Below are 26,558 nucleotides of genomic sequence, written 5' to 3'. Positions count from 1 at the left end.
ATATATTAGAAAAACAAGTGTAAGAAAATATCTTCATTTTGTTTTGTTTTTTGAGGAAGATTAACCCTGAGCTAACACCTGCTGCCAATCCTCCTCTTTTTGCTGAGGAAGGCTGGCCCTGAGCTAACATCTGTGCCCGTCTTCCTCTACTTTATATGTGGGACACCTGCCACAGCATGGCTTGACAAGCAGTGTGTAGATCCGCACCTGGGGTCTGAACTGGCGAACCCTGGGCCACTGAAGCAGAACATGTGAACTTAACTGCTGCGCCACCGGGCTGGCCCCAAGAAAATATCTTTGAAATCACTTTAACATAATGTTCTGCTACATCTCACAATTAATCTCTTTGCACACAACATAGCATCACCCCTTTTGGCCTTCCCCCTGCGAAGGCCTCTAGTGAAGAGTACACCGTTTCTAACAGTGAGGCACCACAAGTTGATCACATGAAGTGAGTTTTCACCAAGATGCATAAGAAGTGGAAATGAAAAGGTTAAACTTACAGTTGCATGTCTTTGAAGCTTTCCTGACAAACATCAAATTCTCAATATTTGACACCACTTTCTGGCGTCAGCTTGTAGAGCCTTTGCATTTTGAGACCTCGTTGATGACGGAGGTACTCTGAATTTGCCTAGATAAATTATTGCTCATTCTGAGCAATTCACAAATAGAATAGCCAGTTTAGATTCAGTGCTGTAGCTGCCCTAAGGCTTTGCTTCTTCACCTTCCAATTTCACCTCCTTTGCCCACAAATGTCAGCAAAAGGGCAAAACCAAGACAGTCACAGTTTCTCAGCATTTCACATTACACAATATTCTCTTGTGTTATTTGGGTTTTGATATAAATAAAGGGATTAGATTTAGATGAAACGATCTCTAAAAAACCTCTTCAGACTACAATGTAACTCAATTCTATGACTAAGAAAAGGCTTCTGTGTTTGATCAAGGTTGTTAAGAGCAGTTTCAATAGTGATGGGAGGTAGAAGTCAAATTTTTTTTTTTTAAAGATTGGCACCTGAGCTAACAACTGTTGCCAATCTTTTTTTTTTTCCTGCTTTTCATCCCCCCAGTACATAGTTGCATATTTTAGTTGTGGGTCTTCTAGTTGTGGCATGTGAGATGCCTCCTCAGCGGTGCCTGACGAGCGGTGCCATGTCCGCACCCAAGATCCGAATAGGCAAAAACCCTGGGCCGCTGAAGTGGAGCGTGCGAACTTAACCACTCGGCCACAGGGCCAGCCTCCAAATTTCTTTTAAGAAAGGAAATTTGGGAGGTCAGAAAGACGGAGGAAGTTATCTATTTTTAAAAATACAGTTATATGTTACTTGACAGGGCTGTGTTCTGAGAAATGCGTTGTTAGGCAATTTTGTCATTGTGTAAATGTCATAGAGTGCACTTACACAAACCTAGATGGTATAGCCTGCTACACACCTAGGCTATATGGTTCTGATCTTATGGGACCACCATTGTATATACCGTCTGTCGTTAACTGAAACATTATTACGCAGCACACAACTGTGTGATGGTGTAGGAAAGGATGGAAGCTTAGAGGGACTTTTCTTTAGGTGGGGAAGAGTTGAGTTGGTTTGAAGGCTGAGAGGAAGGCAGCAACAGAAAAGGACATATTACAGATGCAAAAAAAGTGTTAATCTAAGGTCCTTGAAAAGGGGATTGGATCATGTATCGGCATTAGAAAGGAGAGGGAAGACTACTTTCTGAGAAAAGAGTGGGGAAAATTTGGTGCTAAGTCAAACGGAAGGGAAGCTGATTGGAGCAGGCATATGGGATGGCCTCAGTTATTTCAGTTAAGTTTAAGAGGCTGAAGGTAACCAGGGGTAGTGGACATAGGATCATGTGGTAACAACTGCAGAGACTGGACATTAATCGATGGTCCATAGTTAGGAGATGTAGAACCCTAGATTCAGGTTCTACACACAGGGAGCTTTCATATTGTCCATGAACCAGTATATAGCTTAAAAGGTATTTTCATATTATTTCACAACAAACATAATGTCAGCCTCAATGATATTTACTAATCATTTAAAAATATGTAAACTTAAGCCCAGTGATTGTGATTTGCTTGAGTGTTATACACCTAGTAAGTATTGTCACAAATGGTTTTAATTTAGAGCCTTTGGGTTTTTTCCCTTCTTTTCTGTTTTAATATTTTGTCTTTCACTCTTATGTCTAGAAATATGCTTATAAGGTCCCTAAGGCATGAGTTTAAGCTTTCATGATAAATCACCCTCACTCTATATAAAATTACTCTGAGATTTTTCTACTTCCAGATGCATGATTTACAGCAACCCATTAGAGAAAACAAATGCTAACATTCTACTGAAATACTTTAAGTAATATATGTACCGCAAAATATAAAGTTAGTGATGCTTCTCATTCATCAAATGAAGATTTATTGAATCTCTTTTGTGCCAGGCATTTTGCTGAGCAATATGGGGAACAGAACTAGACGTTTTCTGTCTTAGACAAGTCAACTCAAAACACCAAAACGATGCTTAGAGCTATGGTAGAGCTACGCACATGGCAATATGAGAAAAGAAAGATCATTAACTCAGCCAAGGCAGGTAAGGAAAATCCTCTGGGAGGTGACATTTGAACTGGACTTAAAGGATGACTCAGAATTAGCCTTGTTGTTTTTTGGAGGGAAGAGGGGAGAGCATTTGGAACGGGAAACGTCCTGTGCAAAACCAGTCAATGTTGGGTGTGCTGTATTTGGTTAATGAAACAGTGTGCCTGGATGAAATAATGGATGTGGAGTTTGAGAGACCAAGAAAAGTCTAGGATGAATCTGAAGTTTCTGTCTTAGGCCAGTGTATGAATGCTGCTAACTTCCCACAAGATACGAAGTAAGTGAAGTCTGAGTTTGAGGGAACTGAGTTCAGTTTGGGGCGTATTACATTTGAAGTGTCTGTGAGACATCCATGTGGAGATGAACGGTTTGAAGTTGTTTTTACAGGTCGGGAGCTCAAGAAAGATTTAAGGGCTTAAGGCAGAAGAGATACAGAGACAGATTGTGAGAGGTTAAGTCTGGATATAATTACAAACAATCCAAAATCTCAGTGACTTTACAGAAAAAAGTGTCTCTTGTTCACGCTATTCGTCCAATGAAGATCGGCAGGACTGTGCTTCAGACCGACACTCACAGAACCAGGCTGATGGAGGTGTCATCATCCTGTAACCCGCGAACTGGAACCTGAGACCTTCTCAGTCACTCTAGCAAGGGAAAGACCGTGGAGGCCTCTGCGCCAGCTCTTGAATACTTTGGCCCAAAAGTAACACATCACTTCTACCTCTACCCTGTTGGTGGAACTGGTCATGTGGCCCTAACCAATCACAAAGAGGCTGAAAATACAGCCTTATGTGTGCCCAGAAGGGCAAGAAAACCAGGTATTGGTTAAGACTAGTAATGCCTGACTCACAAAGGAAACTGTATAATTAAAACTCTGATATTTCTACCATTTTATATGCAGCATACAGCTTTCTATTCTATCCAACTATCATTTCTTCAGGTTTATCACACAAACTTTGTACTCCACTCATGTTAAGATTACATGCAGTTCCCTGAACATGCCCAGTTATTTCACACTTGGATTCAACATGCAGCTTCAACATGCATCTTCATGCCTTTGCATCTCCTGTTTCCTCTGTCTGCTATGTCCTTTTCTCTCAAGCTACAAAATTACTTCCTTGAAACCTTCCCTAATGCTCTCAAGGGCAGGACTGGGCATTCCTCTTGCTCTGTGTAATCACTAAAAATCTTGTAGCAGAATTCTTAACCTCTTACATCCTTTCTTCTTAAAACTCACCAGGCTCGCTGCTGGAAACACTTCTTTTGTTTTCCAGAAGGTGGTGCTAAAGCTCCAGTTCACGGTTTCTCCTTTGCCCACAGACATGAGTCTGTTTTTCTCAGAACACTCGGACGTTTTCTCGCTGCCACCGCACTCAGGGTCACGCACAAGGATCCGGACACAAGAATGGGAGGAGGTGTGCGTGTAGCACTGGGGGCGTTAGGGGTGCCCTTGGACCCGGTGGGGAGATCCTTGAGTGGGATACTCCCAGGACTTCCTGTGGAAGTCCTGAAGCTGTCAGCAGGAACCACTTTCCTTTAATGCCCTTTGATATTCTCATCTGCTTCCTTCACTTTCTCTGCCCTCCCCTCAGTCATGGAGGTCCCACTTCAGCACTCTGGGTGCTGCTGGAGAAATGGGTTTCTTCAGCCACAGCCCAGAGGACTGAGATGGCCTGGCACTCACTCACCGCTTTCCACCTCCTCTGAGGGAGAGGTTGCTGATGCCGGACAGCTCAGCGCCATCCAGCTAGGTGCTGGGTATGTAACCGTTAACAAAAGAGAACGTTTCCTTTTTTTGTCTCTACTGTGAAGTTACTAACACTCTATCATTTACCTTTACAAAAATTTAATAACATTAAAAAGAAGAAAACTTTGCTTGAAGACTAAATACCCATTACAGTTTAAAAGAAAAATGGCACAGTTTGAAAGGTACCATTTACCCACAATGATTTTTAGAATAGTTTATAATTCAAAAAGATTACATAATATTCATCTTTCATCCTCACTTCTAAAGAACAAGAAAATGTTCCAGAAAAAGAACTGACTAAAGACTACAGAAATAAATGACAGTACACCAATAGAGACCTGAATGTTGTATTGTTAAGAAATACCTTTACTTTGACCCAGTTAACAAAGGAGCGCTCAATGTGATAAGAGGTCTTCACTTTCCCTTTTACATTAAGGGAATAAATATGGTCATGCTTAAAGGGAAAAAAAGATTGGGGCAGGGGAAGAAGACATTTAAATGTTTGAGAAAAATGTGGAGGTGACAATTCAAGTAGAAACGCAGGCTTGGTTTGCTATTATATAATGGTTGTTTTGTTATTGCTTATATAAGCAATATATAAGAGAAAGTAGTTTTTTAAAATCTAGTAAAAACTGGTAGAAGTTTTTGGCAATTTTTGTTAATTATTAGGCAATGCTTCCATATTAGAAAAAATACGTTCCTCTTATAGTTCTAAAGTAATAATCACAATTTAATAATCATTTCATATGACAGACTTATATTGCATTTCATCTTAGTGGAATATAATCCGCAAGTAGTATAAAATGGGATTTATATATATCTTGGCAGGAAATAAAGGTGATATAATAATCACTCTTACTGATCTCCACTTTTAAAAATGAATTTTAAAGAAACACATTTCTATCAAACTTAAGAGGACTCCATAATCCAAAAAAATGTAATTTAACTCAAGTTTTTAACGAGTTATTAAAAGAAAATGTATAATATAAATTAAAATGCATTTTAACAAGTTCCAAATATACTTATTATTAAATATAAAGATGTTAGTGCTGGTACATAAGAAAATATTTACAACTAATAAAAAGGAGATTGTAGAATATACATGTTCTACGTATAAAAATAAGTAAAATATTTTATAGTCCAGACCAAGGGATCTTTTCTAAGCCAGGTTTTATCCATGCTACTCTATTACAATACCATTTCATTAACATTACTGGAACAGATACATGCATGGAAGAAATCTAACAATAATTGTGATTTAAAGCTCATACTGCCTTTTTAGGGCTTGTACGTCTTCTAAAGTAAAATGTTTATTTGGCCTGTCTGAGAGGTTATCAAAGAGCTGTTCAATTTGCTCCTTTTGGCCTTTGCTAATTAGTGTCAACATCATCTGAAAGAAAGAGAAAAACTATATTAGCATAAAAAATTTTCATTTTAAAGTTATAGAAACCCTAAAAAAAAATATCAATGTTAATACGATATTTTGCCACTTACCTTAAACCTTTCTGCTTTACTCAGATATAAAAGATGCTGATACACCAGTGAGGGATTTTTATCAATAAGATTATTTTTCAGAGCCTGAATGAGGAGGAGGAATGTATCCCCTTCAAGTTTGTTACTCAACAACACTGGCAAATCTTTTGGTTCAGTGATGGCTAAAAGGTGTGCACAAGCTTCTTTATCTTTCCTACTACTGATGGCGTTTATAACCTGACCAAATTCATAGGCATTGTTAGGCTTGATGATTGACAGTTTTTCATAGTATTCTGGTGGCCCATTGCTTGTGTCCCCCTTCTCAGAAGCAAGGCAGTCAGTGGAGACCTCCTCGGAGGTCCTCTCAGGCTCTTCTTCATGGCCTTCATTCACCTTCATGAGGAAAAAAATTATACTGTGACACAACAGCCACCACACACATCCCAAGTTACATTTATTAAAATGGGAACCAACTGAAAAACACAAGTAGGTTGTATTTTAGTCAAGTTCTAAGTGAAAAATGTGTAATTTGTAATAAGTCATAAAATCTACTTTTTTCAGGAAGAGAAGTTTTAAGATAAGTATCCATAGTTTTAAAAAATGTTTTGACATTGAAAATGTGACAAAATTTTTAAATAATTTTGCATGAATAAAGCTGCTGTATAAAAGACGACCTAGAACAACTTTATTTCTTTTTCATGATAAATTTTACATTTACTTATTTCTTTACATTTAACAGAGAAGTGAACTTCCATTTTTCAGTTCCCTAAAAATAGTTTTTTCTTCCCTTGTTAGGGGGAAAAAACTTCCTAGCTTCACTCACATATTAGCCTCTTACTTTTAGTGGAAATGTAAGACGATAAATGGGATGATATAAGCATTCACAGGAGTTCACGAGCTGACATTCTTTACCAAAGGCAAAGCAAAAAGCCAGCACAAGACACTGAGTTATCTGAAATCACAAAGGAAGGTTTGATTCTTGGATTCCGAGATCTCTGATGAGGCCAGTCTCATTTCAGAGTGCTAAAAAGGTCTGAACCAATCTGGAAAATCTCTATGGGTTCTGGTTTGCAAGGCCACTGAAACTGGGTCAGTCCTGTCAGGATTCTCCAGGCCTACCCTGAAGAAAAGCTCAATGGCCACAGGCTCCCAGAGCAATCTGGAATCCACAGGCCAGAAGGGGAGGTGGGGGGCAAAGAAAAAAAGAACCTCAGTAATGCAGACTCCCAATATTGCCCACGGACCCAAGTTGGGAAATAGAATGGCTGATTACCACAGCAAAGGAAAACTTTCGTCTTTAAAATTGGTTAAAATTTTTCATTGATTATCAGAAAAATAACACAAAATGAAAAAATGTTTACAGAACTCAGAGGAATATGACCTTAGAATCCAATATAAGATCCTCAAGAGTATTTTCAAAGATAATCAATTACAAATACCTCTTGAATCTCAATTTTCCTTCTCTCCTTTTCTTTGCTGAATGACACTGTATTATCCTTAATAGTCAGGAATCTGGTCACCTCTTCCAGCTCTGCCTTTGCCTCAACAATACTTGAGTCTAACAGGATAACTTTATTGAGATCGTTTAAACTCTTCTGATAATTCTGAAAGTAGAAAGGCAGAGAAAGTAATTTCCATAAATAAAAGGAGAAGGGGCGCAGATCAGCCCAAGTGGGAGTGCGAACGCTCAGCTGAGTGGTGCAGTGTGTGTACAGTGGGTTCCCATTAGCACCACGATGATCGAGTGAGGCCCCTGCGGTAACTCTTAGGCTAAAATATTAGAACTCATAACACAGCGAACATCCCCTATAGAAGAAAGGGGACAGAATCTGGAGTTAGAAGACTCAAGTTCAATTCTGTTTCACCACAATCTTCACAGTCCCTAACACATGGTAGGCATCTGTTGTCTGCTAAATGAATGAAAGAAAGAACGAACATTCTCATATTTGCACCTACTAGCAGTGAAACTTGAACAAGATCCCATTTAACCTGAGCGTCAGTTTTCTCATCTTTAAAAAAATGATAAGAGCTTCTCTACTCTAGTTTTTACAAGGCTGTACCAAGTAATAAATGAATTAATAAAATCATATATGAGTGGTTTAAACCTATAAAAGGGTATACAAATGTTAGTTGTTACCATAATATCTTGTTCCATAAAACCCTTCAAAGTTGTATACTGTAATACCCTAGAGTCAACGTTCATTCTTCCATAGAGTCAGTCAGTACACCGGGGAGGTTGAGGGGGAAGAAAAGGAATCTAAGCTTAACAAAACACAGCACAGAACTGGTAGCAGAAACAGATGCCACAAAATCACAGTCTGTTGTGACGGGCCATATTCTAGAACTAAAGACTAGATCCAGGTTTTGATTAAACCAAAATTAATTCTGTGAGGAGGCGAAAAATTCCCAAGATGTGTAACCTCTCTAGGTATTCGTGACATTCAATGACAGCATGCACTGGAGGCTGAGGCACAGGTAAGCTAAGCTAGTGGTTATGTGACATTCCTGGGGGACTAGCTATAATGCCACATCCCTTCCCTCTCCACCCAGCAACACACAAGAGTAAGAATGATGTGTTTAAACCTTAAATCTGCTCTAATTTATAAAAAAAGGTAAATTATTTACAAACTATAGAACATTATGTACTATTAGTAACAAATCTCCACATACCACTGTGTCACAACAGCACAGCTGGAACCTGCTACAGAAAAACAAATGACAGTGTCTCCTATTCCAAGTGTCCCAGGCAGGGAACCACACTGAAAGGAAGTGAGGCAGCAGGGCAAGGTGGGGTAGTAGGAACAGCTAACTCTTACCCTTCTCAGTATTTTGCAAGTATTATTACTTTACTCTCAAATAGCACACTAAATACTACCTTTTATTGTCCCATGAAAGATAAGGAAACTGAGGCATAGAGAGAGAATCTTTGGGATGATCAAGGCAGCAATGACCAGAAGGCGAATGGTGATAAGAGTCGTGGAGCTCAAGTAAGAGGCCTGAAAATAGGAATTTGTGAGCTACAGCCTTGGAAATGGAAGTTCAACACAGGAGTTGGTATGATTTTTTCATCCATTCAAGAAAAGTCTGTGCCTAAAGAGCAATCTGTGTGGTTGGAGGAGACCTAAGAAAACAGGAAATACACTTCAATGAGTGTTAAAACAGAGGCAGGTAAGTGGGAAGAGAAGGCGGGACAGCAGGAAGGGCGGGGACAGCATCAAACAGGAAGGCAGTGCAAGAGGAGGGGCCAGCCTGCTGGATCAGAGAGTGGTCAGGCAAGGTCCACTCACTTGACTGATGCCACTGGACACATCGCTGTACTGAGACCTGAACACACCGTGCGAGAAGGACAGCGATGGCCCCCACCTTTGTGAAGGGAAACTGTAAGAAAACAAGTAAACAAATGAATGAGAGAGTGTGGACTGTCATTAATGCAATTAAGAAGACCAAGGGTTGAGATGGATACTAAGGAGGGGAAAGGAGTCTCCTTTTGATACAGATGTCAAACAACACAAGATGAAGAGAAACCAGCCATGCAGTGTGGAGGGAAGAGCAGAGCTTATACAAAGAGAAAAGGGGGCTTTGGAAAAAAGGAAGACATTAAAAGTTGCTGATGACCTTATCAGGCCTCAAAAAAAAAAGACAAATATAATTACATGTGTGTGTGATAATGTTTACTATTAACAGATGTGCTTAAACTATAATAACAATTATTTTATAAGATAGTATTCTTTGATATTTTTGGCCTTGTGGCATCCCTGGGTGGCTGTAAATTCCTTACGGCAGGCACATGTCTTATTCACCTCTTTGCTCCAAAAGCCTAGCACCTAAGTTGGACTCAATAAAAGGAACAAATTGTAAGTAAAAGCAAAATGTTCAGTTATCTTTCCTTGTAAAGAACAGCTGCACATTAAGGAAAGTCCTGTTATTTTTCAAAACTGGCACACAGAAAAACAAGATTAAAACCAGTTAGAAAACAAACAAAAGATCTAGGAAAGCAGACTGTTCAGCTGAGAGTTCCAGGCGGGTCCCTGCTCACCGCGAGCCCCTGTGCACTTCCTCCTGACAGAGGGAGCAGATCCGGGCGTGAGTTCTGACACACTGCATGAGCAGCTGTAGCCTTTGAAGATTCTGAAATTAAATTCACTTGGCACACAATTCAAACCACAGGATACATAAATCAAGCTGTAAGAAGCCAAACCAGAAAGACAAGCTGCCAGCCTCATAATCTAGTGGGATAGGATTACTCAAATTTGGGGTGATTTTTCTGCATCATAATACAATGTCTAGAATTCATTCCAAGGAAGTATAAAATTCTGGTCTTTCATTATGTACACCTTCTGACTTTCAGTCAGGTAAACAAGTTCAAACAGTCAGGCAGCCAGTATAAGGTCAACTGGCTCTAAGAGTCTGGCCATACATAAACTCGAGTCATGCACGTCTACCCTTCTGTATCCAAAACCATTAAGCTCAAAAAGTGTAAGTAAAGTTTGAAGAAACCTGTTTTAATTCACGGTGCCACACACCATCTAGGAAATCTTTACGTGAGGTTTACAAATGAGTGTGTTGCTAACCAACAAAAAGGGGCAGGGGCAGGCTGCACCAGCACTGTGAAAACAGTGCAGCTGGGGAGCTCCCGAGTGGATGAACGCATTCACACACCAGGAGGGTGGTGCACTCTAGTTCTATGCAGACACAACTCCTGCACTCGAGCCCCTTCTGCACCTTGACCTATGACCCTCTTCATCTGACAATTCAACAAACTGGGACAGGAGAGAGGGAGGGTGGGCAGCAGCATGGCTCCACGGACCTGGGGATCATGTCTCAGCATCTGTACAGGTGTGGCTCTACTGCAACCTCAGGAGATCTAGGATCTAGAAAAGCCTGATCACTCAATGCACACAGATCATACTCATTTAGATACTACGCAAAAACATCACTGCCCTCTCCCAACAAAACCTAGGTTTTACAAAATATATTTTTAGATATTTCCCTGCCAGTGATGGGCATCATTAAAAGAACTATCTCAAACTCGGTAAGGTCAAAAGCAAACTATCCCTCTCCCCACTCAAACCTCTCCCTCCTCCTGTTCACCCTCCATTATCACACTTCACCACTCAGTTACCCAAACCAGAAACCTGGGAGGGTAGCCCCTTTGTTTCTTCCCCCACATATTTTACTGCTCAGTATGTCCTGTCAACTTTACCCTCAAACAACCTTCAATTAATCCCTCACCTTCTGTTATGGGCTGAATTGTGTCCCCCTGAAAATGCGTATGATGCACTCCTAACACATAGTATTTCAGAAGTAACCATGTTTGGAGCTAGTCTTTAAAGGGGTAATCAAGTCAAAATGTGGGTGGGCCCTAATCCAATATGACTAGTGTCCTCATAAAAAGAGGATATTTGGACACACAAGTACAGAGGGAAGATGAAGTGAAGACACAGGGAGAAGACAGTCATCCTCAAGCCAAGGAGACGGGCCCAGAACACATTTCCTCACAGGCCTCAGAAGGAAGCTGCCAACACCTTAATCTCAGACGTCTAGCCTTCAGAACCATGAGAAAATAAATTTCTGCTGTTTAAGCCCCCATGTGTGCTACTGCTGCAGCAGTCCCAGCAAACTAATACACCTTCCCTCTTCCCTCTGTCACTACCTTCTTTCAGGCATCTGCTTCTCACCTTAGTGGCCTCTCACCAATCTCCCTACTCCACGCTGGACCTTCCTCTCTGATCCACCTTCTACATTGTTCCCAAATCTGATCCATCATGCCACCCTTTACCACCCTTTGTGGGCTCCCATCACCTTCAGGATCAAGCCTAGCCTCCACAGCATGGCCTCCCAGGCCATCTCTCTCTATCCCCATTGCCATCCACACCTGGCCTCCAGCTGTACCAGTTCATGAACAAGTCCATAAAAAATGTGCACAAGAATGTCATAGCAGCTTTATTCATAACAACCCCAAACTGGAAACACCTAAATGTCATTAATTGGTGAATATGTAAAACAAATTGTGGTATATTCATACAACTCAGCAATAAGAAGGAATAATTCCTGATATTCACACAATATGGATGAATCAGATGCTATACTGAGCAAAAGAAGCCAAAGAGTAGAGTACATTCTATATGATGATATTTACGTTGATGTCAAAAAGAAGCAAAATTAATCTATAGTGACAGAAATTAGATGACTGATTGCCTGGGGCTGGGGTAGAAAGAGGGAGATTAAGGGCAACAGACATGGGGAACTTTCTGGAGAGATGAAAATGTTCTTTATCTTGATTGGGGTGGTGACTACATGGGGATATACATTATTCAATAGTTAATGACCAAATTAAGAAAACAATCCCATTCACAATTGCATCAAAAAGAATAAAACACCAGGCCGGCCCCATGGCCAAGTGGTTAAAGTTCCATGCACTTTACTTTGGTGGCTCACAGTTTGCAGGTTTGGATCCGGGGTGCAGACCTACTCCACTCATCAGCCATGCTGTGGCAGCAACCCACATACAAAGTAGAGGAAGACTGGCACAGATGTTAGCTCAGGGCTAGTCTTTCTCAAGCAAAAAAAAAGGAGGATTGGCAATGGATGTTAGCTCAGGCCAAATCTTCCTCACACACACACACACACACACACACAAAGAATAAAATACCTTGGATTAATTTAACCAAGGAGGTGAAAGATCTGTACACTGAAAGTTACAAGACACTGAAGAAAGAAACTGAAGAAGACATAAATGAATGGAAAGATGTTCCATGTTCACGGATGGGAAGAATTAACACCATTAAAACATCCATACTACCCAAAGCAATCTACAGATTCAATGCAATCCCTATCAAAATTTCAATGGTATTTTTCACAGAAATAGAACAAACAATCCTAAAATTGGTATGGAACCACAAAACACCCTGAATAGCCAAAGCAATCTTGAAAAAGAAGAACAAAGCTGGAGGCATCACACTTCATGATTTCAAACTACATTACAAAGCTACAGTAATCAAAATAGTACAATACTGTTATAAAACAGACACACAGATCAATGAAACAGAACAGAGCCAAGAAATAAACCAACACATTTATGGTCATCTATTTTATGACAAAGAAGCCAAAAATTCTCAATGAGGGAAAGATAGTCTCTTCAATAAATGGTGTTGCAAAAACTGAACAGCCAAATGCAAAAGAATGAAACTGGACCACTATCTAACACCATATACAAAAATCAACTCAAAATCAATTAAAGACTTGAACAAAAGACTTGAAACCATATAACTTCTAGATGAAAACATAGGCAGTAAGCTCCTTGACCTTGGTCTTAGTGATGAATTTTTGCATTTGACACCAAAAGCAAAGGCAACAAAACCAAAAATAAACAAGTGTACATCAAACTAAAAATTTTCTGCACAGCAAAGGCAATCATCAAAAAAATGAAAAGGCAACCTGCTGAATGGGAGAAAATATTTTCAACTCATGTATCTGATAAGGGGTTACTATCCAAAATATGTAAAGAAGTCATACAACTCAATAGCAAAAAACACAAACAACCCAATTAAAAAATGGGCAGAGGAACTGAACAGACATTTTTCCAAAGAAGACAGACGGATGGCCAACAGATACATGAAAAGATGCTCAACATCACTAATCATCAGGGAAATGGAAATCAAAACCACAATGAGATACCACCACACCTGTTAGAACGGCTATCATCAAAAAGACAAAAGATAAGCGTTGGTGAGAATGTGGAGAAAAGGGAACTGTTGTGCACTGTTGGTGGGAATGTAAATTGGTGCAGCCAGTATGGAAAGCAATATGGAGATTCCTCAAAAAATTAAAACTAGAACTACCATATAATCCAGCAATTTCACTTCTGGGTATTTATCTGAAGGAAACAAAACCACTAACTCAAAAAGGTATATGCACCCTCATGTTTATTGAAGCATTATTTACAATAGTCAAGACATGGAAACAACCTAAGTGTTGTCCACTGATGAATGAATGGACAAAGAAAATGTGGTCTACATATACACAATGGAATGTTATTCAGTCATAAACAAAGAAGGAAATCCTGCCATTTGTGACAACATGGATAGACCTTGAGGGTATTATGCTAAGTGAAATAAGTCAGACAGAGAAAGACAACTACCATATGATCTCACTTATATGTGGAATCTAAAAAATAAAAAACTAAACTCAGATACAGAGAACAGACGAGTGGTTGCCAGAGGTGAGGTAGGGGGTGCGAGACGGGGAAATGGGTCAAGGGGATTAAAAGGTACAAACTTCCAGTTATAAAATAAATAAGTCATGATGATGTAATGTACAGCATGGTGATTATAGTTAACAATACTGTACTGTATTACTTGAAAGTTGCTAAGAGTAGATCTTAAAAGTTCTCATCACAAGAAAAAAATTTGTTAACTATGTGTGGTGATAGATGTTAACTAGATATACTGTGGTGACCATTTTGCAATATACACTTATATCAAATCATTATGTTGTACACATGAAACTAATACAATGTTATATGTCAATTATATCTCAATAAAAAAAATCTTTGAAGAGAAAAAACAGTCAATGACCTGCACACTTACAATGTGTGAGTTTCACTGTATTAGAACTTAATCAAATTGATTTTTTATGTGTGCATAAGGAAGACTAGTCCTGAGCTAACATCTGTTGCCAATCTTCCTCTTTTTTTGCTTGAGGAAGTTTGTCGCTGAGCTAACATCTGTGCCAATCTTCCTCTATTTCGTATATGGGATGCTGCCCCAGCATGGCTTGATGAGCAGTGCATAGCTCCACGCCTTGGATCTGAATCCACAAACCCTGGCCCGCTGAAGTTGAGCGGCGCGAACTTAAACACTACACTACCACGCTGGCCCTCAAATTGATTTTTAAAAAATATCGTTTCAGGAAATGCCATTTCCCAGTATGTTCTGATTTTTCCTTGTGATGTTATTTTCTACAAAAGTAGAAACTCAAGTTTTCCACGCAGAAGAATTAGCATAAAGAAAAGTGCACTTATATGATACTTTCTTTGAAAATAATAGCGTAATTTTCTTAGAGAAGAATGTCATTCTATAGTCTCACACTGACCACCAGCCAGTTTAAGGACCAAATCACCATGAGCTTCCCAATCTCTGATATGTCTCTACCAACTTTCATTGGGTAACCCTGTTTTCCATTCTGATGCTTCCCCCCACCCCATCCACAACCCCAGTCCTTTGCTGGAAGAATCCAGTGACACTGCTGGTGGCCTTCAATAACTAAGCAACACACCTTCCTGTCCCTTAAAGTGGGCCTATTTTAAATAACAACACTCCTGAGAAAATCAGGCAATCATCATTTCTGAGCTGAAAGGAATCTTAGAAATTATCTAGCTCCACATTATAGTTAGGGGAAACATAAGGCCTATTCCAAAGTTTAGGACTGATTAGTATGGAACTAGGATTAAATTCCAGGATAATCTCATTCCCATTCCATGATCCTCAGATTTTTTTTTTTTTTTTTTGAGGAAGATTAGCCCTAAGCTGGCATCTGCTGCCAATCCTCCTCTTTTTGCTGAGGAAGACTGGCCCTGAGCTAACATCTGTGCCCGTCTTCCTCTACTTTATATGTGGGATGCCTGCCACAGCATGGCTTGACAAGTGGAGCATAGGTCCACACCTGGGATCCAAACCAGCGAACCATGGGCTGCTGAAGCAGAATGTGCAAACTTAACTGCTGTGCCACTGGGCTGGGCCCGCTATGATCCCAAGATTTATGTTCATGAAAACCACATGATTTGTTCAGAGCTGAAACTTACATATTAAAATGACCATTTCCTCACCTTGAGTCCTTTATGAGCAAGGGCTCGTCTATAGCACGCTTTCACATTCCTGTTGTCTATTTGGAGCGCCTGATCACAGTCCTGCTTTGCCTCTTCAAACTGGCCCAGCTTCAAGTAACAGAGAGCTCTGGTGTAATGTAATGGAACTCAGTATTACAAAAGGTAAGGACAACACATCTGAAAATCTAGACAGCTAATAAAAATCAGAATATAGCTCAACATGTGTTTTTATACCACACTTGTTCAGTTGAAACCTAACATTTTACAACGATTATGGGATTATGGCATTTTCTTGTAATACATGTAGTTATGGCACTGGGGATACAACCACAAACAAAATACAGTCCCAGCCCTCAAGGAGGCTGCAGTCTAGTAGAAGAGACAGACAAAACAAGCAACACAAGGGGCCAGCCCAGTGGCAAAGTGGTTAAGTTCACGCACTCCACTTCGGTGGGCTGGGGTTCCCAGGTTCGGATCCCAGGTGCAGATCTAGCACTGCTCGTCAGGCCACACTGTGGCAGCGTCCCACATAAAACAGAGGAAGATTGGCACAGACGTTAGCTCAGCGACAATCTTCCTCAAACACACAAAAAAGCAACACAATAAAATCTGTCCAGGATGCTCTAGGAGCACACAGCTGAGAATCTCATCAGATCTGGTGGGGCAGAGGTCGGAGGAGGAGACTTCTTGGAAGAAGTGACATTTAAGTTGAAGCTCAGAGTACGAAATGAGAATTATCCAATGGGAAGGCATTAAGCTGAGAGTTAAGATGTAGACGGGATGGGAGAGTGGAGGCCAAGGGAACAGCATGTACAAAGTCCTACAGTGAGAGAGAACATGGTACTCTTGATGGACTAAGAAAAGTGCTGGAGCACAGGGATGAGACTGGAAGAGTGGGCAGGTCAGATTGTGAAGGGCCTTGTAAATCATGGCAAGGAGGCCGAGCTTTATCCTGAGCATAAAGGAAGTCCTCTGCTGGGTCTTTGAACAGGGCCTGACATGTTCACGTTTAAGAACGATCACTCTAGCTACAACTTGGAGATGAGACAGGAGGGAACAGACTGTGCAGGGACACCGTGGAGGGTGCTGCAGATATCCAGGAAAAATCGGTGGTGGCCCAGAGCAGGGGCTGACAGTGAAGGTGGAGAGAAAGGCTCACGCTGAAGAAGAACTCAGAAGGTAGGACCTCAGAGCCTGCTGACGGACAAGGGAGGGAGGCAGCAGTCAGGGATGATAACCCATCGTGAGTGCAGAAGGGAGGGCCATGCTCAGGTGTGGAGTTCAGAGACAGAAGTTTAAGGCATACAAGTGAAAGGTGGTAAATGGAGCCGGAGAGAGGATGAAATGGCCCAGAGAGCATACAGAGCAGAAAAGGGATCTACACCTTTAGCATCTGGCGAATACCAGGAAAAGAAAAGCCTGCAGAGGGAGAAGAGGAAAGCCAGGCCAGTGAGCTGTTGGCACTGCAGCCAAGGTCGGGGGAGGGCTCCAGGGAGATCCGAGCGGACATTAATGCCCAATGCCACGGAGGCTGAACCAGAGAAGGGTGGAAAAACACCTGCTGGATTTAGTGACAAAATTTTTGGCAAAAAGGTTGCCCAAAGAAGAAAACATGTACAAAAACAAAGTGGTGAGAGGTTAAGTTAAAAAGACTTCATCTGAAACAGCTGGGAAAACTTGCGCTGTGAGTCCGTGCTCTTTAGGAACTGTACCTTACTCTTCCTTGCCACCCCAGACTCTACCCACTCCCTAAAAATCCCCAAATCACCACCTTCCTGATAACCGTTTTTTACCATAATGTGGTAAATGTGGTAATGTGAGCGGCACTCTAGAACAATCTGCCCTCCCCTACTGCACACTAAAAGATGCTGGTCCCGTCCCTCAACACTTCAAGAGAAAAAAAGCACTGAAAACTCTTGTTTGAAAGGCAACTGATTCCCGCTCCAACCACGGAGGACACTGCTCACGCGTGGCTGGCTGCAGTGGGGCCAGACGGCCGGCCGGGAAGTGTGAGAGCAGCACCAGCCAAGGCACGCCCGGCACTGGGCACATCAGACCCCGGCCCACCACACTCAGGTTTTCAACCTCTTCGGAACTCCTATGGCCGCTCTTTGAAAAACACTCACCTAGGACAATTTGCTATATAAATTCTCAGAACCCTAGAAAAGAACTTTGGCAATTAATTCATCTATATTTTTTAATCAAAAATATTAACATAAGAAATACATAGTTACAAAGAACTTGCCTGTTTGTATAAATGGCACATTCCTTGTTGTTAATCTTTAAACATTCACTGTATTTGCTAAGGGCATCTTCATAGTTTTTGTCCTTTACATATTGATTTCCTTCTTCTTTAAGAGTTTTAAACATTTTTTCATCTATGGGACCCAAAAAAGAAAAAAGAGGAAGTATTCATATAAGTAACTCTACAAAACCTTAAGTACATCTGCAAATAAACCTACTATTGCAAATTAATTTGACCATGCAGAGCCAAAGTCTAAATGGAACAAACCTTAGTACACAAATTAAAAAGATAAATTGGCTATAAGTAAAAAATGATTATATAATTATGACAACGTTTTTTCAAACTAGAAGATAAAATACAAGTCATGCTATCATTCTGGCATGCCTTCTTTTCTCTGCTGGAGATACAAATATCTACAGTGGTTTGGGTTAATAACTATTCCACGAAAGAAGAACAAACACACCTGTTAAAGCCTGAAGTAGACATCTGTACAGCACCCCAAATTTCCTTGGAGAATCACACCTCCTCCACTCTCAGTTCTTGTGGTGTAGGTTAAGCGAACCCCACTCTAGCCCTGCCATTTGGGGTATCTTTGTTATTAATCAGCACATTATATTCCCTTGGCCACAATAATCTAATTGTTCCTGAACGGGCCTACAAGAGCCAATGTGCTACAATAAGATTTTGTGGCAGCTTCTGGTAAGATAAGTCTTGCTCTTTCCCATGGAATATGAGGGTGACAAAAGGAGCTACTGCATCACCCTGTGGTACAAGGGAAGAGTTCTAAGAATGGGGCCAACAGAGCAGGAGAGAAGCCAAGATGGAGAGTTAAGGAAGAATCTCTGATCCTGAATCCAGCCATCCCTGCAGCTACTCCACCCGTGGACTTTTCCACAATAGAAACCATTAAATAACCTTTTCATTGTTTAAGCCACTAAGGGCTGGGTTTTCTGTTGCCATTCTATTACCATTACCTATCATCTTGCAGTTATCATGGCTGAGTCCCAGCTCGGGATCCATTTCCCCCTTCTTAAGGGTACCTCGATATTCATTCAGCCCATGTGTTCAGGCGAAGGTGACCCCACTGATCAGGGCATGGCACTTCTTCATCATGGAGATTGGCTCAGGAATGGGCACATGACCCATTAGAATAATGAGAATAAGCATCAACAGAATTCAAGGCAACAGAATAACAGGAGAACAAAGCTAGGGCTTCAGGGCAACATATTTCCTCATTCTTAACGCCACCAAAAGCTGTGGTGTCTCCCTGTGGACATTGATAGGTGCAGATATGCAACTTGACACTGCTGTGCTTCTACTCTTTCTGGCCAGAGCTTGAGCTGATGAGCCGTGATTTCAGAGCCTGCCTGGGGCCTTGCAGTCACATGAGCCAAAACCATTCCTCACAGTTGAAGTCAACAGAATTTCTGTGACCTGTAATCAAAGTGTCCTAACACATACAAAGTGTTAAAATTTAAAGTTCTGAATCTATGCAATAACTTTACCCTATAGAGTAACTTGATATAAAATAAAAATCCATAACTTAAAATTTAAAATATACCTTTAAATTCTGCGATTTAAAAACCTTGATAGATGTACTGAATTTATAGTATAAACTTGAAAGGTAAACAATAATCTTATTTGTCCCTCTGCACAAATGGCATGAAACAGTAATTTCTAATCTTTTATTTCAAATCACAGAATATTTTTGCCTAATGTTTCATGTTTCAAAAGATCTCACACCAATAGGGCCAAATGACTCTCCCTATACATCCTGTTATATAGAAGCCCTAAACTAGAATATTACATAGGATTTTTTTCCCTCAATTTGCTGAAAAACTTTCCTCAAGCTTTTCTTCTCCCAATGTTTTTAAACCTTTGCTTTCCATTCTTACTAATAACTAGTATACAAATATGAACAGAAAGAGCTGATTATACTTGTGCTTAGGATTTGCTATCATATATCTATAGTATGGTTAGTAGATACACTCTGTTAATAATAAATAACTACCCTTTATTGAGCAAATGCTTTGTGCCAGGCCCTATTAATAACAGACCCGAGAAAACTAGAGATCTCCATGATTTGCCTAGGACTGCTAAATCATCTAAAAGTGTTGGCAGATGTTCCCCGCATTTTTCTAGGCAATGCAGAGGATGAGGGTGCAACACTAGCCACTGGCATATCACGGCTCAGGAACCTCAGGGTGCAGCAAGATGAAGCTCAATCTAGGGACACACATGGAGTTCTCAAACAGGCAGGAGAAATGGGGCCTCAGCTGCCTTTAAAGCAGAAAGCAAGAGTGAAGTCACATTTACTAAATACTCTGCATGAAGTAAGGAGGGAGGCACTGTGGGAACGCAGATCTGTTAACAACCATGACATAAGATGGAAGGAAGTACCTGCTAGATATTTATGTTGTAGAGTTTTATTTTGTTTTATTATTTCAAACACATCAATATTACTTCACTAGCCTTGCCGCAGACATGGTGTAGTAGAGAACTATATGCTACTTAATTCTTTTTCTTCTTAATAGTAATGCTAATTTAACCTTTATTAAGGGGCTACTATAAGCTTACACAGTCAGCACATGTGCTAATATTTTATGTGTATATCTCTATCTGTTCCTCAGAACAACTCCATGAGATAGTTGTTCATATTTCCCCCTTTCACATACACTAGGACACTGGAGGTGTGAGGCAACTTTTAAGACTCTGTAGTTAGAAAGAGGAAGAACAAGGTCTTAACTTAAACCCAGGTCTGATGCTTGAGTTTATGCTCTTATCCTTCTGCTTTACTGTGAAAATATCCACACGGCTCAAGATAACCCTCAGAAGAAATGAGTGTAGGCTTCCTCTACCTGTGACACATGGTTGGTGATGGTTGCTGGAGTCTCCCTCTTGGTCTGGGGGTGTCTCTGCTGCAGGCCGCCAAGCTCGCAATTGCGCAGAAGCGGGCACAGCAGGAATGGGTGACAGCTTCTCCCGCCAGCTTGGTCCGTCCAGATCTATTAAAATTCTTGTTATTCTAAAAAGAAAATGAGTTTTCACTTATTGATCATGCAGTTTACCTTTTATAATATGAAGGTCACATCAAGAGTAAGACTTAGGGGGCTGGCTCAGTGGTGTAGTGGTTAAGTTCATGCGCTACGCTTTGGTGGCCTGAGGTTCGTGGCTTTGGATGCTGGGTGTGGACCTACACACCACTCATCAGGCATGCTGTGGCGTGACCCACATACAAAGTAGAGGAAGACTGGCACAGATTTTAGCTCAGGGACAATCCTCCTCAAGCAAAAAGAGGAAGATTGACAACACATGTTAGCTCAGGACCAATCTTCCTCACAAAAAAAAAAAGAGTAAGACTTAAAAATGCTCAGCCTTTGTGTATTTCCCTGAAGAATACACAATCTTGGGCTATTTGCTGTCCACATAAACTGTCTTCAAACAAACTTTTAAAAGTTAGCAAAAACTATGTAACTTTAGATCCTTTTTGTATCAAAGCAAAAAATTAGGACATTTCTAATTGGTTTTAAAAAAATTTTTAATGTATATGCAATAAATTTTTGTGGGTGTGTGAGGAAGATTGACCCTGAGCTAACATCTGTTGCCAATCTCCCTCTTTGCGCTTGAGGAAGGCTATTGCTTAGCTAACATCTGTGCTAATCTTCTTCTATTTTGTTGTAGGATGTTGCCACAGCACGGCATCAGGACTGGTGTGTAGGTCCGCATCCCAGATCCGCAATCATGAACCCTAGGCTGCTGAAGAGGAACATTCAAACTTCACCACCACAGCACTGGCCCTGCAATAAAATTTTAATTTTTGAAAAAGAGAAATATAAAACTAAAATTTAGGAGGCCTAGAGGAAATGTCCCACACAACTTTCATACAGTTACTAAAGTGATAATGTACTACTCTTGAGAATCATCAGAAGTACTTTAGAATTTCTATGTCCAAACCGTACACTAAAGACAGGTGTACATGACTAGCTGCTAACTGATGAGGGCCTAGCTTTCACATGGAATACTGCGTTTTCTTCAAACACTTACATGTAGTTAAGATACTGCTACCTTGTGTGTTTTTTCATCTCTAAAATTCCACTTGTTTGTTTTCATATGCATACAGATGAAGGAACAGGATACTGTGTCTACTACGAGGGCTCCTGCATCTATGATATTTACTAACGGCCGTCATAACATTCACATTAATGCCCCCGATTATGACTTTCTCACCATTTTAAACATACAAAAATATCATACTTAGATTTAAAACCAAAATTGAATTACGTCTTTGGGATGAATCCAGTTTAAAAAGGATGATCCCCAAGACGAGAAGGTTTACTGTAATTAGTAGAATTCATTCGAGTTAGTTAACTCAGTAGTACTTTTTGTGTGAAAATTTTTATATTCATATAGAGTCAAATATAATACACATACTTTCCCTACAGTTTCTTAAACTGAAATTTCAATAGTGATCTTTAGTTATGATAACCAAATCTCACATATTTTAGTATAAAAAATAAATTTGAAAAATAATGTATGACCACCCACAACTGTAGAAGAAAAAGAAGCTTTAGAAAAAAGAATTTTCAAGCAAAACTTGTATTACCAGCAGAGAGGAAGGAAGAAGCAGCTGAAAAGAGATGATGTGTTGCCAGGGAGTAAATAAGTATATGCAGGGAAACTTAACATATAAGATTCCTGGAGAGGAAGAGAGGAATATGGTTAATGGAAGACAGAAACAAAATAAGCACAGAGGTTTACGTTAAAGAAAAAAAAGCTGCTGTTTCTTAGATAGAAAAGCAAGAATAAATATGGGATTCATGAAAAAGAATAGTGAAATTTCAAAAATGGATATTTTATGTAAAAATATGTATGGCAAAACCAGACAAAACCTCCTCATCTTCTTATAAAACGATGCATCAGCAAGAACCATTCAATTAAAAAAAGAATGAGTCTTAAAAGTCAATTTGCATAAAAGAAGCTTCTTGGGTACACTATAAAAAGTATAATACAATCTTCAAAAAGCTAAACATAGAATTACCATATGACCCAGCAATTCCACCCCTAGGTATACACCAAAAGGAAGTGATAACAGGCGTGCAAACAAAAACCTGTACAGGAATGTTCACAGCAGGACTATTCACAATAGCCAAAGGAGGAAATGACCCAAATGTCTATCAATAGATGAATGGATAAACAAAATGTGGTGCATCCAGACAGAGGAGTATTATTCAGCCACAAAGAGAAATGAAGCACTCACACGCTACACCATGGGCGAACCTTGAACACATTAGGCTAAGTCAAAGAAGCCAAACACAAACTGTCCATACTCTATGATCCATTTATCTAAACGACCCAGAACAGGTAAATCACAGACAGAAAGCAGATCAGCAGTTGCCAGGAGCTGGAAGAAGGGAGAATGAGCAGTGACTGCTTAACGGGCACAGAATTTCCTTCGGAAGTGATGAAATGTTTTGGAACTAGCTAGAGGTGGTGGTTGCACAATATTGTGACTGTACTAAGGCCATTAAATTGTACACTCTTAAAATAGTTACTTTTATGTTTTGTGAATTTTACTTCAATTTTTTAAAAGTATAATTGCAGAGGGTTCAGAAATGTTAGTAATATTTCTCCCTTCAGACCACTCAAGTTTATCACTATGAACTAGATGTCCTAAAATATTTTTACAACAGGCCCCCTTCTCTGTCAGACAGTTCAGGGGTTTTCACGAGAACCCCTAACTCTGTGAGAAGATCCTACTTTCCCCAGCTATCTCAGAGACTACCAGACAGAGGGGCAAATTAAAAGCAGAGCCCCAAAGCCCAGGAGTGAACTTTGCTCTCTCTGCTGGAGAATGCATTCATCTAACACATTCTTACTAAGATTATCTATTGTACAAGGTACCACGACCACAAAAATGGATAAAACACAATTCCTGACCTCAAGGAACTCCTAGTAGAATGAGAGAAAAGGGATTTTACAAAAAGAGAGGGAAGGAGAATTTACAAACAATATGGCGGCTGGGTAATAAAGGAAGGCACAGTGTTCTGGGGGCACGTATGGTCGGGGGAGATGGTGGATTAGGGAAAGTCGTTTCCTAGAGGAAGCAAGTCCTCTCCTAGAGGAGGAGAAGGAATTAACCAGACAAAAAGGGGGAAAGGGCCTTCAGGCACATATGAGGCAGCAGATGACAAGCAGCGAGGCGGCTATGCAGCACGACAGCTCTCAGGTGACACTGCCTGACCTTACAAGCTCAAGACAAAGGAGCCTGCAAACGTCCAAGGTTCAATCTAGTCCCACTCTAGATCTAATAACCAATATATATCCCTTTCTTCCAGTCAGGCTGGGGTCAGACAGGTTCTGTGTGACCAGAGTGGAAGCTCCAGGGAATGGCTGTCAGCTCCACGTACAGATCTTTCCAACAGTTTTCTCCCAAGCACAGTGGGACCACATGGGGAGGTAAGGCATGATTTTTTGCTCAAGGTCTCCTCATGTTCTATCACTGCCTTTCAAAGACCACCTCAAGTGCTCTCTCTCCAACAACTGCAGCCCACGAGACAAAGGTGGCCTACTCTCTCTGTGCTCCCCTACCTTACTAACAAACTCTTACGCTTGGGGATAATCTGTCTCATGTTAAGTTTTTTTCCTAGCTATATTCTAGTTTGCTTAAAGACAGAGACTACGCCATTTTTTCCCTTGTTGTCTTTTTGGGGGAGTGGGGCATGGTACACTAGACCAACACAGGGTGCCGTGTCACACACAAATACTGAAAAAGTTACACTTTGGACAAATGGGATCAGAAAATATTATACATAACTAGAAATGTTATCCAACTAGTAATTCTCAAATTTCACCTGAAAGTAATTTATGAAGTCTGGAAACTCTTACCTTCCCACTCTCACTCAGGGGGTAAATAGGTCATAATATAAATTAGATCCAAATTCTTTGCTATTTCACCATTATAAATTAATACTCATCCTAGATGAGTATCTATTTAAGGGGCATATGACACAAATATCTAGCAGGCTCATGAAGACATCCATTCTCCTGAGGAGAAACAACAGATATGTTTCCAAAGACAGATGTGGAGCCAATGAACATGTGTAAATCCTGTAGGAGAAGAAGATTCAACAGGCAGTTTTCACTACATTTTTGGATCTTGTCCTAGAATTACTATTGATTTATGACATCTCTGAAAACACCTTCCTAACTCCACAGATATTTACAAATAGTAAAGTTAAATTCTGTGCATTTTGAGCAGCACAAAAGAGCTATACCCTGTGCTATAAAAAAAAAAAAAGAAGAAGAACATTCACTAAACAGTAATAAATGGACCAGGAAACAAATATAAAAGTGCTAGAGGACAACTCAAAATGTATTACGGGATAGTTAGAAATTAAGTTAGAGAGAGAGAACCATTTGGTTTTGATGGAGTGAAAGAAGGCAATCATTCATTTAAAGTTAATAACTGAGAACACGTCTACACTTTGACATCCTTCCTGAAGGAGGGGAAGAAAAAACATCTAATTCGATTATAAAACAACCAGACCTCAGGTAACTGCCTCAGATTAGCTTACCTGTTAATACTGTCATTTGCTAGCTGGATTCCGCAGTCTATTTGCAACACTGTTTTATAATCCACATAAGCTTTCCGATACTGCTCTAAAGTTTCAAAGGCCATTGCTCGTCGAAGAAGAGGCTTGATAGAGAATGGATGAAGTTCCAGAGCCCTAAAGAAGACGAAAACATTACATGTCATTTGTTTTGAAAATTAGTCTTTAACTTATACCAACTGAATTTATACTATAGCACTGGACTCTCAAACGCACACATATCTGATATTTCATCTTGGGGACCTGGCAACACACCAGAAAGGCAAACCCAGAGTAGCAGAGCAATCAAATCTGCAGCTCCTTCCTTTCTTTTAAACTGGTACCAAAGCCCTCTGGCATTTACTATTCCCTCACTGAGCCAGAGCCCCTGGCAGCAGGCAGGGTGCCTCACCCTCCCCAATGCCCTAACGGAGCCCACCATGGCGCCAGGCGCAGAGCAGGCTTTCAAGAGATTCCTGTTATTGACAGATTAAAAGGAAAATTTTTATTTGCACCTATATATTTATATTTAACAGCCAGCCCGGGTGGCCTAGTGGTTAAGATTCGGTACTCTCACCTCAGTGGCCTGGGTTCGTTTGCCAGTCAGGGAACTACACCACCAGTCTGTTGGTTGTCATGCTCTGGTGGCTGCATGTTGCTGTGATGCTGAAAGCTATGCCACCAGTATTGCAAATACCAGCAGGGTCACCCAGAGTGGACAGGTTTCAGTGGAGCTTCCAGACTAAGACAGACTAGGAGGAAGGACCTGGCCACCCATTTCTGAAAAAATTGGCGAGGAAAACTCTATGACTAGCAGCAGACATCTGCCTGATACAGCACCGGAAGGTGAGAGGATGGTGCAAGAAGACCCAGCAGGGTTCCGCTCTGCTGTACACAGGGTCGCTAGGAGTTGGAATTGACCCAATGGCACTAGCAACAATGTATATAATAGAGCACTTTAGCACAGAACCATACAAACTTATGGCACATTTTGAAAATCAGCTCTCTAAAACTTAATACAGTTTATCATGGTTTACTTGCTGCCAAAGGTCTTCAAAAACAGACCACAGGGAATCAAGAAAGCACACAATG

General features: G+C 40.5%; 1 protein-coding gene across 5 annotated transcripts in view; it reads right to left on the bottom strand.

Moving 5' to 3' along the window:
- Positions 1–4,666: 4,666 nt before the first annotated feature.
- Positions 4,667–26,558, bottom strand: part of SPAG1 (sperm associated antigen 1) — a 79,678-nt gene continuing 57,786 nt past the window's right edge. For all 5 annotated transcript variants that reach the window (XM_070631861.1, XM_070631862.1, XM_070631864.1 and 2 more), the window contains 7 exons: positions 25,452–25,604; positions 20,736–20,902; positions 17,878–18,010; positions 15,633–15,759; positions 7,246–7,410; positions 5,828–6,199; positions 4,667–5,723 (listed from right to left, as the gene is read on the bottom strand). In XM_070631861.1, coding sequence (XP_070487962.1) covers positions 5,592–5,723; positions 5,828–6,199; positions 7,246–7,410; positions 15,633–15,759; positions 17,878–18,010; positions 20,736–20,902; positions 25,452–25,604 — 1,249 coding nt within the window. In that variant the 3' untranslated portion in view covers positions 4,667–5,591. The remainder of the gene's footprint in view (positions 5,724–5,827; positions 6,200–7,245; positions 7,411–15,632; positions 15,760–17,877; positions 18,011–20,735; positions 20,903–25,451; positions 25,605–26,558) is intronic.

The sequence above is a fragment of the Equus przewalskii genome, chromosome 8 (genome assembly GCF_037783145.1).
Source record: "Equus przewalskii isolate Varuska chromosome 8, EquPr2, whole genome shotgun sequence".
NCBI lineage: Eukaryota > Metazoa > Chordata > Mammalia > Perissodactyla > Equidae > Equus > Equus przewalskii.
Note: the sequence above shows the minus strand (reverse complement) of the source record. Positions and strands in the feature narration are given on the sequence as shown.